This window comes from Mirounga leonina, unplaced genomic scaffold (genome assembly GCF_011800145.1).
Source record: "Mirounga leonina isolate KUSES-001 unplaced genomic scaffold, KU_Mleo_1.0 Mir_179, whole genome shotgun sequence".
NCBI lineage: Eukaryota > Metazoa > Chordata > Mammalia > Carnivora > Phocidae > Mirounga > Mirounga leonina.
Genome location: NW_023270466.1, coordinates 3,434,605 through 3,447,389, shown reverse-complemented (window position 1 = coordinate 3,447,389; position 12,785 = coordinate 3,434,605). Strand labels below are relative to the sequence as shown.

The window sequence follows — 12,785 nt, the reverse complement described above, 5'->3', positions numbered from 1 at the left end:
TCATTTAAAATTTTTTTTTTAGTGCCTGCCATGCGCTGCCTCTGTCGTAAGTACTTGGGAGGCATTTAGTAAGCAAAGCAGAGTTCTTCCTTCATGGAACTTTACTTCTAGCAGGGAGATAGAGATAATAAGCAAAGCACAGAGTTAAATAAATTGTCTAGTTTACAAGGTGTTTAAAACGAGTGAAATATTGGCCAGTGAGATACTAGAAACCATATGATTTCTTATTTGTATATATCAGGAACTTTGAGTTGCTACCACTTTTTCCTCAAAACTTTGAGGAAATGAAGGAAACCATTGTGGTTGCTTTTGTCATTATCAGTGGCGATAAGCTGGTAAGGGTCTGGGATGAATTTGATTACAGGATTGATACATGTGGTGTAATGGGGCATCCATGAGCATTCAAAAGTTTATAGAACTAGTGATTGTTCCCTTAAATGTTTTGACACAGGTTCATATGTAATCAGTTATTGAATAGCACAGTTTTCAATGTGTTCAGTTATTTTTGAATCATCCTGTATTAGAAGGTGGTAAGTGCTCTGGAAAAAGACAGTAGATTCAAGCAAGCAGCAGTGGGTATGCTGGAGTCTGGAGGTAGTTTACAGCATTAAATAGGATGGTTGGAGTAGGCTTTATTGAAAAGGTGATATTCAAGCAAAGGAAGTTTGGAAGTTGGTCAGTCATTAGGATATCTGGCAGAATGTTTCAGGTGGAGGAAACAGCTTGGGCTAGGTAAGAATTGGAGGAAAGCAAGGTGGCTCAGCCTTGTAATGTAATAATCTTACATATTTACCAGTATTTGACTACAGTGTCTAGAGCAGCATGAGTGAGGAGAGTTGTAGGTAGGAGATGAGGTCAGGGAAGGAAGGGCTGAGGGTATTCTAGGGCCCTTAATGCCACTGAAATGGACAGCATCTCAGGACTTTGAGCAGACCAGTAACAAGATTTACCTAAGGGTTTTTTTTTTTTTTTTTTTTTTTTTTCCCCTCTTTCTTTTCCCCAAGGGTTTAAAAGGATCAGTCAGGATGTTCTGTTGAGAATAGAGTATAGAGGCCCAAAGGTAGAAGGGAGACTAATTAGGATGGTTGGCTTGCCATGGTAGTAGTTATGGTGAAGTGTGATCAGATTCTGGGTATATTTTGAAAGTAGAATTATCAGGACTTGCTGATGGATTGGATGTGGGATGTAAGACAGTCAAGGAGGAAGTTAAGGTTTTGGACTAAGAATGGGAGAGAGAATTGTCTTTAACTGCAGTTGGAAAAGCTGAGGTGAGAGCACACTTAGTAGGGAGGAGCAGGTCAGGGGATCAGTATTGGATATGTTGAGTTTGTGATACTATTAGAGATCTACGTGGAGATGTCAAGTAGTCATGAGACTGGATGAGGTCACCAAGGAAGAGACTGGAGTTAGAAAAGGACGAGAAAGAACTGAGCTTAGGGCATCCAGTGAAGGAAACTTAGAGAGTATGGCCAAATGAGAAGAGTATTTCCAAGAAAAGGGAGTGAAAAGTTCTATCAAATGCTGCTGATGAGACAAGATGAGGACTGAGAATTGACAGTTGGATTCAGGGAAATGGAGGTCACTGGGACTGACAAATGGGGTGCAGAGAACCTGATTGGAGTGTGTTTAGGAGAGAAGTGGAAGAGAGGACTTGTTGACAGTGTGTGCAAACAACTCTTTGCTTTTGGGAGGGAGGAGAAATGGGACAGTCTCTGGATTGAGGAAGTGGGAGCGAAGAGAGCTTATTTTTTTCCTTCAAGACACAGAAATAACAACATGATTTTATGGTGATGAAAATGACCCAATAGAGGGGAATGAGAAGATTATACCTAAACTTCATGGTCAGTTTTTATAGTTATGCCCTTGTATAATACAGTCTCAATTTCTTTGCCTCTTTCTTGCTTTGTCACACTTGGTTGGCAAAGCCACAAACTTGGTGAAATGCAGCACTTCTGCTTCTAGGTGCCTGTTCTTTCAATTCCATGATACTGTAACAAACACAGACTTTCAAAGTAGAAAGTTTTTGTGTTCTCTGGAGGCACTCTGACCTTAGGCTATAAAAAGTGAGCATAAGGGACAATACTGGCTTAGCTCTAGGATGATGGGGTTGAGAGCTGGCCTTCTTCCTGGGGGACTCTTTAGTCCCAGAAAGCAGAATTCTTTGAGGTTATCAGTTTCTTTAATGATTATTTGTCCGGAATTCTAGGACTGGCTGTTGAACATTTCCTACAATGGTGAAGTATGGGATATTGAGGAGGTAGGAAGTTGCTTGGAATTACAGACTTTTCGTTAGCTCTTGAACAGTCTCCTCCTCTGTTGTGCTTGGCACCTCCAAGTCCTTGGGTTCCAAGTTTCCTGAATTCTTCTAGTACCTACCCCACGCCCCCTTAGTTTTCCTTTTTGTCACTGTGAGTTTAAACATAACTTAATTTCTATTTATTGGTTTGCTGTTTACTTTAGTCCTGGGAGGGAGAGGACAGGAATGCCTGTGTTCAACTGTTATTTTATTGTGAATTGGAAATTTGAATCATTTCTTAACTGTTGAAATAGAATTGGTTGTGATGTAAGTGCCCAGCATTAACCTTTCCAACTCTATCAGCTCTAATAAGATTCACAGTAAACTTTTCATAAGATGTGTTATTAATGCACTTTTAGAGAATGTCCTACCACTCAACAAGTAGAAGTAACTTAATTAACCTTACGTTTATGGCAGCAGTAGTGCTTTTGAAATCACAGGGTTTTTTTTCCCCCTCCTTTGGATTTTTGATTCTTAATTAATTTGGAAATGGGAAAAAGTTACTTTGACTTTGTAATATATTTTTTTTAAAGTCAGTTAAAAGAAAGAATAGTCAGTAGTTTTAAATTTCTTGCCAACCTGAAAAACACTCCATGTAATTTTTGTACATAATCCTAAATACGTGTTTTCTTTTTTATGATTGAGTTAATGAGAAAACTGGGAAAAAAAAAAACAACCTTGTGTGTTTTATTGAAGTGAAAGTTCTTTGTTAATTGAAGAAAAACATCCAGAATACCGATAGCTTCTAAATCTACTACATTCTTTTGCATGTTTATTTCCCTTTAAGTAGCATTACTATTTCAAAAATATGTGAGAAATTTGTTGAATTGGCAGTTATTGTTTTACTGTCTAGTGATACCACGAAATTCTACTTCAGTAAGCATTGATACATAAAATTAAAAGAGTCCAGGGTTTTTTTTTGTTTGTTTTCCTTTTTTGGGGGGTGAATAGTTGCAAAATAAATCTGAAAAATTGTAAGGATTCTGTGAATCCAGATTTAAAGTTTTAAAGTGTATAATATATACTTTCTAATGATAAAACTTGTATTGATTAAAGGAAAAAACATATTAAGTATATTAAATGAGATGATGTTATAGGTGGTTTTTACTGTCTAAATAACTTGTTATTAAAAAATGTTCTCACATAGAAATAATCTTACATATTTACTAGTATTTGACTACTGTGTGAATAGTGGACACTAAGTACACTGCTGTAGTTTGTTTATTTTAAGGAGGAATATAAGAACAGGAAAAGATAATTTGAACTGTCTCAAAAGAAATCTTTAACAGTAGATCATAGACTGTTTTGTTAGGTTTTTTTCATTTTTGTAGCTCCAGGATCTTGATAACATTTTACTGGCTGGTTTTAGATCATGTAATAGTCACACATTTTTGCATATTGAAGTAACTTGCCAGTAGCACATAAAACTCAGACATTCTCCTTTGGTTTCCAGTGTTATCTTCTCTTGCCCATAATAACTTTCAGTGGTATGGTTTTTATGACATCTAATGTATATAAACAGTTGCGTGTTTAATATCATTAACATTTTTTCTTTTAGATTATCTGCGATGTTGAAATGAAGTAACTCAAGATGAGCAAGTTAAAAGTGATATCAGAGAAAAGGTACTGTAATTCTTTTTTTTTTTTTTAATTTTTTAATTTTATGTTATGTTAGTCACCATACAATACATCATTAGTTTTTGATGTAGTGATACATGATCCATTGTTTTCGTATAACACCCAGTGCTCCATGCAGTACGTGCCCTCCTTAATACCCATCACCGGGCTAACCCATCCCCCCTCCCCCCTCCCCTCTAAAACCCTGTTTGTTTCTCAGGTCCATAGTCTCTCATGGTTCATCTCTCCCTCCAATTCCCCCCCCCCCCATTTTTCCCTTCCTTCTCCTAATGTCCTCCATGTTATTCCTTATGTTCCACAAATAAGTGAAACCATATGATAATTGACATTCTCTGCTTGACTTATTTCACTTAGCATGATCTCCTCCAGTCCCATCCGTGTTGATGTAAAAGTTGGGTATTCATCTTTTCTGATGGCTGAGTAATATTCCATTGTATATATGGACCACATCTTCTTTATCCATTCGTCTGTTGAAGGGCATCTCGGCTCTTTCCACAGTTTGGCTATTGCGGACATTGCTGCTATGAACATTGGGGTGCATATGGCCCTTCTTTTCACCACATCTGTGTCTTTGGGGTAAATACCCAGTAGTGCAATTGCTGGGTCATAGGGTAGCTCTATGTTTAAATTTTTGAGGCACCTCCACACTGTTTTCCAAAGTGGCTGTACCAACTTGCATTCCCACCAACAGTGTAAGAGGGTTCCCCTTTCTCCACAACCTGTCCAACATTTGTTGTTTCTTTCCCTGTCCATTTTGGCCATTCTAACTGGTGTAAGGTAGTATCTCAGTGTGGTTTTGATTTGGATTTCCCTGATGGCTAATGATGATGAACATTTTTTCATGTGTCTGTTAGCCATTTGTATGTCTTCTTCAGAGAAGTGTCTTTTCATCTCTTCTGCCCACTTTTTGACTTGATTATTTGTTTTTTGGGTGTTGAGTTTGAGAAGTTCTTTATAGATTTTGGATACCAGCCCTTTATCTGTAGTGTCATTTGCAAATATCTCCTCCCATTCTGTGGGTTGCGTCTTTGTTTTGTTGACTGTTTCCTTTGCTGTGCAGAAGTTTTTTATCTTGATGAAGTCCCAAAAGTTCATGTTTGCTTTTGTTTCACTAGCTTTTGGAGATGTATCTTGAAAGAAGTTGCTGTGGCCGATGTCAAAGAGGTTACTGCCTATGTTCTCCTCTAGGATTTGGATGGATTCCTGTCTCACATTGAGGTCTTTCATCCACTTTGAGTTTATCTTTGTGAATGGTGTTAGAGAATGGTCGAGTTTCATTCTTCTGCATGTGGCTGTCCACTTTTCCCAGCACCATTTATTGAAGAGACTGTCTTTTTTCCATTGCATGTTTTTTCCTGCTTTGTCAAAGATTATTTGACCATAGAGTTGAGGGTCCATATCTGGGTTCTCTATTCTGTTCCATTGGTCTATATGTCTGTTTTTGTGCCAGTACCATGCTGTCTTGGTGATCACAGCTTTGTAATATAGCTTAAAATCGGGCAACGTGATGCCCCCAGCTTTGTTTTTCTTTTTCAACATCTCCTTGGCGATTCGGGGTCTTTTCTGATTCCATACAAATTTTAGGATTGTTTGTTCCAGCACTTTGAAAAATGTCATTGGAATTTTGATCGGGATGGCATTGAAGGTATAGATTGCTCTGGGTAGCATAGACATTTTAACAATGTTTATTCTTCCGATCCATGAGCATGGAATGTTTTTCCATCTTTTTGTGTCTTCTTCAGTTTCTTTCATGAGTGTTTTGTAGTTCCTAGAGTATAGATCCTTTACCTCTTTGGTTAGGTTTATTCCGAGGTATCTAATGGTTTTTGGTGCTATTGTAAATGGAATCGTTTCTCTAATTTCTCTTTCTATAGTTGCATTGTATAAGAAAGCAACTGATTTCTGTGCATTGATTTTTGTATCCTGCCACATTACTGAATTGCTGGATGAGTTCTAGTAATTTGGGGCTGGAGTCTTTTGGGCTTTCCACATAAAGTATCATGTCATCTGCGAAAAGAGAGAGTTTGACTTCTTCTTTGCCCAGTTGAATACCTTTTATTTCTTTTTGTTGTCTGATCGCTGTTGCTAGGACTTCTAGTACTATGTTGAAAAATAGTGGCGAGAGTGGGATCCTTGACGTGTTCCTGATCTTAAGGGAAAGGCTCTCAGCTTTTCCCCATTGAGGATGATATTCGCTGTGGGTTTTTCATAGATGGATTTTATGAACTTGAGGAATGTTCCCTCTATCCCTATACTCTGAAGAGTTTTAATCAGGAAAGGATGTTGTATTTTGTCAAATGCTTTTTCTGCATCAATTGAGAGGACCATATGGTTCTTCTCCCTCCTCTTATTAAGGTGTTCTATCACATTGATTGATTTGCGAATGTTGAAACACCCTTGCATCCCGGGGATAAATCCCACTTGGTCATGGTGGATGATCCTTTTAATGTATTGTTGGATCCTATTAGCTAGGATTTGGGTGAGGATTTTGGAATCCATATTCATCAGGGATATCGGTCTGAAATTCTCCTTTTTGATGGGGTCTTTGCCTGGTTTGGGGATTAAGGTAATACTGGCCTCATAGAATGAGTTTGGAAGTTTTCCTTCTGTTTCTATTTTTTGAAAGAGCTTCAGTAGAATAGGTATTATTTCTTCTTTGAATGTTTGGTAGAATTCCCCAGGGAATCCATCAGGCCCTGGACTCTTGTTTTTTGGGAGGTTTTTGATCACTGCTTCAATCTCGTTACTGGTTATTGGCCTATTCAGGTTGTCAGTTTCTTCCTGTTTCAGTCTTGGCAGCTTTTAGGTTTCCAGGAAGGCCTCCATTTCATCCAGATTGCTCAGTTTATTGGCATAGAGTTGTTGATAATAATTTCTAATAATTGTTTCTATTTCCTTGGTGTTAGTCGTGGTCTCTCCCCTTTCATTCATAATTTTATTAATTTGGGTCCTTTCTCTCTTCTTTTGGATAAGACTGGCCAGTGGTTTATCAAATCTTATTAATTCTTTCAAAGAACCAACTTCTAGTTTCATTGATCTGATCTACTGTGTTTCTGGTTTCTAATTCATTGATTTCTGCTCTAGTTTTAATTATTTCTCTTCTAATGCGTGGCTTAGGCATCGTTTGTTGCTTTTTCTCTGGTTCTTTAAGGTGTAGAGTTAGTTGGTGAATTCGCGATTTTTCTATTTTTTTGAGTGAGGCTTGGATGGCTATGTATTTCCCTCTTAGGACCGCCTTTGCAGTATCCCATAGGTTTTGGACCGATGTGTTTTGGTTCTCATTGATTTCCATGAATTGTTTAAGTTCTTCTTTGATTTCCTGGCTGACCCCAACATTCTTGAGCAGAGTGGTCTTTAGCTTCCAAGTGTTTGAATTTCTGCCAAATTTTTTCTTGTGATTGAGTTCCAGTTTTAGAGCATTGTGGTCTGACAATATGCAGGGAATAATCTCAATCTTTTGGTATCAGTTGAGACCTGATTTGTGACCCAGTATATGGTCTATTCTGGAGAAAGTTCCATGTTCGCTCAAGAAGAATGAGTATTCTGTTGCTTTAGGGTAGAATGTTCTGTATATATCTATGAGGTCCATCTGGTCCAATGTATCATTCAAAGCTCTTGTTTCCTTGTTGATTTTCTGCTTAGATGATCTGTCCATTGCTGAGAGTGGAGTATTGAGGTCTCCTACAATTAACGTATTGTTATCAATATGACTCTTTATTTTGGTTAACAGTTGGCTTATGTAGATGGCTGCTCCCATGTTGGGGGCATAGATATTTACAATTGTTAGATCTTCTTGTTGGATAGACCCTTTAAGAATGATATAGTGTCCTTCTGTGTCTCTTATTACAGACTTTAGTTTAAAATCTAATTTGTCTGATATAAGAATTGCTACCCCAGCTTTCTTTTGAGGTCCGCTGGCATGGAAGATAGATCTCCATCCCTTCACTTTCAGTCTGGATGTATCTTTAGGTTCAAAATGAGTCTCTTGTAGACAGCATATGGATGGGTCCTGTCTTTTTATCCAGTCTGCAACCCTGTGCCGTTTTATGGGAGCGTTTAGGCCATTCCCGTTGAGAGTGATTATTGAAAGATATGAATTAATTGTCATCATGTTGCCTGTGAAGACGTTGTTTTTATAGATTGTCCCTGTAAATTTCTGTTGTAGATCACTCTTGGGGTCTTTCTCCTTTTATGGAACCCCCCTTAATATTTCTTGCAGGGCCGGCTTAGTGGTCACATATTCTTTCAGTTTCTGCCAGTCGTGGAAGCTCTGCATCTCTCCATCCATTCTAAATGAATGCCTTGCCGGATAAAGTATTCTTGGCTGCATGTTCTTCTCATTTAGTACCCTGAATATGTCTTGCCAGGCCTTTCTGGCTTGCCAGGTCTCTGTGGATAGGTCTGACGTTATTCTGATGTTCCTCCCTCTGTATGTAAGGAATCTCTTCCCCCTAACTGCCCTTAAGATGGTTTCCTTGGTTCTAAGATTTGCAAGTTTTACTATTACATGCCGGGGTGTTGGCCTGTTTTCCTTGATCTTAGGAGGGGTCCTCTCTGCCTCTAGAACTCGAATGTTTGTTTCATTTCCCAGATTAGGGAAGTTCTCAGCTATGATTTGCTCAAATACATCTTCTAGTCCTCTCTCTCTCTCCACTCCCTCCGGGATTCCAATTATTCTGACATTGGAACGCCTCATGGTGTCACTTATTTCTCTGATTCTATTTTCATGGATTCTGAGTTGTTTTTCCCTGGCCTCCTCTTTTCCCTTTTTATCTATTACTGTCTTCCAGATTGCATATTCTCTCTTCTGTCTCAGTTACCCTAGGTGTTACATTATCTAGAGTGGATTGGATCTCATTGATAGCATTTTTAAGTTCTGCCAATTCACCTTTTATTTCTGCCCTTAGAGACCCTATGTTGCCATTAATTGATTTCTCCATTCTAGGCATTGTCTTCACAATTGCTAGCTTGAATTCCATATCCGACATCTTGGTTATATCTGCATCCATTTGTAAATCTGCAGCATAAGTCATAATCTCTGAGTCTTTTCTGTTTTGGGGGCTCCTCCTCCTAGTCATTCTGTTGATGGGTGTTTGAGGGAATGTATAGAGTCCCAATTATTGACCAGAACCCAAGCAAGATGCACCTGTTTTCTTGGGACCTTAGGGTTGCTGGCCTCTTGTTTTCCCAGGCTGTCTTCTGCGGGAGGGGCCTGCCGCGCTGTTACTCAGGCAACCCTTTTGGGCGGAGTTGCCCTGCACCCCTGTGGCGGGGGATGTGCTCAGTGGGAATCAGTCTTTGGGGCTTTTGTTCTCTGGTGTCTTTCCCTGGTGGCTTTCTGCATCTCTTCCACGAGTCAGAGCAGAAGAGACTGTTTCCAACCCTCTGCCTCAGAGCAGAGACCGCAGTCTGTTCTTCAGTGAGCTCTCCAGGCCACACTGCCTCCGTTTCTGTCCGTGCTGCTATAAACTGCCGCGTCTGGGTTGTGCGCCCCTCCGCAGCGCTCCCAGTCCTGCCTCTAGGTCGGGGCACGTCTCTGCTCTTTGTGCTGCTAAAACTGCCAGCGGCTCCCAGTTTGCGTGTGCGCGCGGCACTGCCGCTTGGGGTTCTGTCCCGGGGACTGCAGTTCGCGTGCGTGCGACTCCGCTGCTCGGGGTTTCCACCCCGGGGGGTTGCAGTTCACCAGCGGGACCGGCGCACTGGGTTTCCCTCTCAGAGGCTGCAGTTCGCGTGCGCGTGACCATCGCTCTGGGTTTCTGTCCAGGGGGGCTGCTGTTCGCATGCGCGTGACCCCGCCCTGGTTTTCCACCCCGGGGGCTGCCCTAAAGTTCTTTACCAACGCTATGGGTCTGCGAGTCTGTGCCCCGTCCGCAGCACGCGAGGCTGTCACTCACCGGCGGTGTAGGATCCCCACGGCCAGGCACCCTCCCGCTGCCCTTTATCCTCTGATATCTGCCCGCAGGATCACGGCTCCCCGCTTTGTACCTCAAAACCAACTGCCTGCGATATTCTGTTTGTAGAGATCCAGATCTTCTTACATCTCAGGCTGGTTTTGTGGGTGCTCAGAGTGGTCTGGTAGATATCCAGCTCAATTCCGGGGACCAGTTGAAATAGGGTCCCCTACTCCTCTGCCATCTTTCCCCCCTCCAAGGTACTGTAATTCTAAATAACAATATGTATCAGGGAAATAATACATGAAGTGGTTATTTGAAACTCCTTATTTGAAAATATTATTTATGTTTAAATAATTGTATTTATATTTTTAAATTAATATTTATTAATGTTTACCTTTTCAGTTAAAGCAGGAGTCAGCAAACTATGACCCATGAGCCAGATCTGGTCTACCTCTTGTTTTTGTATGGCCCGTTAGCTAAGAGTCGTTTTTAACATTTCTAAATGGTTGGTGAAAAAAAGTATAAAGAAGAATATTTAGGACACATGAAGTTTATATGAAATTGAAATTTGTATGTATATAGATTAAGTTTTGTTGGAACACAGCTGTGCTTTGTATATTGTCTCGACACTTGCTGTACAGTGGCAAAGTTGAGTAATTATTACAGAGACTGTATGGCACATAGTGTCTAAAATACATTCTGTCGGGCCCTTTCCAGAAAAATTTTACCTAACCCCTGAGTTAAAGCATCATCTCTGTTAAAGCTCTTATGTACCAAGAAATTGTCCTTAGCAAGGTTTTACTGTGGATTCTCTCAGTTAAAAGTTGGACAAACTGATTGATTCTGTTTTGGAATTTTTTTTAGCTAATTGCTTAACTCTGTTAAGTCCCAGTTTTCTCATCTATATAATGAGTTTTATAATAATGGTGTCATTATGAAGGTGTGAAGATTAAATAGTGTCTAGCAGGCTCAGTAAATGACAACTTATTAATATCGATAATCAGTTCTGTAGCAGTGTTGTATGTTGTATTTACATTTTTACAACTTTGCATTTGCAGGTATGGTTTGACTCTGTTTTATAATGAGAAGTATATACACGGTTTAGATAAATTTGTTCCTTAAATTGTTAGGTTTTCCAGTTATTAACTGTGTAATACATTATAACAAATTTTATTAAGTATTTTTGTAATTTCTATAGGAAAGGAATTAGTGATTGTGTTTTATTTATTTATTTTTTAATTTTTTTAAAAAAGATTTTTTAGATTTATTTTGAGAGAGAGAGAGAGAGCAAGAGTGGGAGGGCCTGGGGGAAGGGGCAGAGGGAGAGGGAGAAGCAGATTCCCCCTGAGCAGGGAGCCCAATGTGGGGCTCTATCCCAGGACCCTGGGATCACCTGAGCCGAAGGCAGATGCTTAACCGACTGAGCCACCCAGGTGCCCCAAGTTTTTAAATTTTTATTTTTTAAAGACTTCATTTATTTATTTATGAGAGAGAGGGAGGGAGGGTGAGAATCCTGAAGCCGACTCCCCGCCGAAGGCAGAGCCCCATGCACCTTGGGGCTCCATCTCGGGACCCATGAGATCATAACCTGAGCTCAGCAGATTAAGCCTCAGACCCTTGGTTTTGGCAGAGGTCAGGATCTCAAGGTTGCCTGGAACCTGCTTCAAGATTCTTTCCCTTTGCCCCTCCCCCTCACGCACAAGCGCGTCTGCTCGCTTGCGCGTGCGCACTCTCTCAAGAATAAATAAATCTTAAAAAAACAAAAACAAAAAGAAGGAGCACCAGCCTTACTTTTCGGATTAGGTCAAGGAGCACCAGCCTTGCTTTTCAGATTAGGTTGATTAGCAAAGCTATCTAAAATTACTAGATTGTTGTTCCATATGAATATGAAATTAGTTTGACAACTTCTAGCTCCTAGGGTTAGTTTTAATTTTTTTCTCCTGAGATAGATTTTACTGGATATTTATTTATTTATTTTTGGTGACTGTTTTAGGCTAACCAAATTAGGATCACTGCAAGTGGTCTTCATCTTAAAGAAATGACAATTTCTAGTAATACTTGTGATTTTGCTCTGTGAAGAAAGCTGGCTGCAGAAAGATGAATTGAGATAGATAGAAGAGGGTCAAAATCTTTTTCTTTTCCCTTCCTGTAATCTTGGCATCTTTCTAGCTCCCTTGCTCCAGTGTCTGCCCTGTAAGCCCTGCCTTACCCGGAGTGCTAATCTGTTAACTTTTATTTTCTCTCATTCACCTTCTCCTTTCTTACCCAATGTAGAATCCACCATCTGTCATTACACTCTTGAAAAGACCTGAAGTATCTTTACCTGACTTTGTATTTTTCCATCACATCCATCTGACAAAGCCCTTTTTCTGCATAAACCTTTGTTGAGTATTTAAATAATGTTGGAGGATAAACTAACTTGGCAGATATCACTAAAAATTATTGATCATTGGCCTGAACTGAGCCTAGCAATCTTGCAACTATGGTTTTCTGGAAAAGTTCATTTTCTCAATTTTTGTAATGATTATTTTATACTTTCTTTTTACCCTTTAAACCTTTAAAATCCTCAGATGTCTCAAATACAGACCCTCAACAAATGGCCTTCCCTCATGATATCACAGAGATAATACAATCTATTATCCTCATGTTTCTTACACCAAAAATTTACATATTCCCCTTTATTTGATCCCATCCTCTGCTTACCCTCCTATTATTTACCCCAGCAGAGAATGTGTCTCCTTTCTTGTCAGATACTAATACTGACACCTGTGTTATTGATTTCATCTCCCTCCTTCCTTTTCAGGGTCTTTTAATAATTTATTCTTCTGTCTTGAATCTTTAACTCCTTCATTCCTTACTATTTAAACAAGATCTGGACTTCCCAGTATTTAGACTGTGTTCTTCTGTCACTACCTGATATATCTGATTCCCTTAAAAGTCAAAAAATTTGAAATAGT

At 39.6% G+C, this 12,785-nt stretch overlaps 1 protein-coding gene across 4 annotated transcripts in view; it reads left to right on the top strand.

The window, feature by feature from the left end:
• The window catches only part of AGTPBP1 (ATP/GTP binding protein 1), a 184,481-nt gene that overhangs the window by 22,283 nt on the left and 149,413 nt on the right, over positions 1-12,785 (top strand). For all 4 annotated transcript variants that reach the window (XM_035024409.1, XM_035024407.1, XM_035024410.1 and 1 more), the window contains exon 2: positions 3,855-3,919. In XM_035024409.1, the coding sequence (XP_034880300.1) occupies positions 3,888-3,919 (32 nt within the window). In that variant the 5' untranslated portion in view covers positions 3,855-3,887. The remainder of the gene's footprint in view (positions 1-3,854; positions 3,920-12,785) is intronic.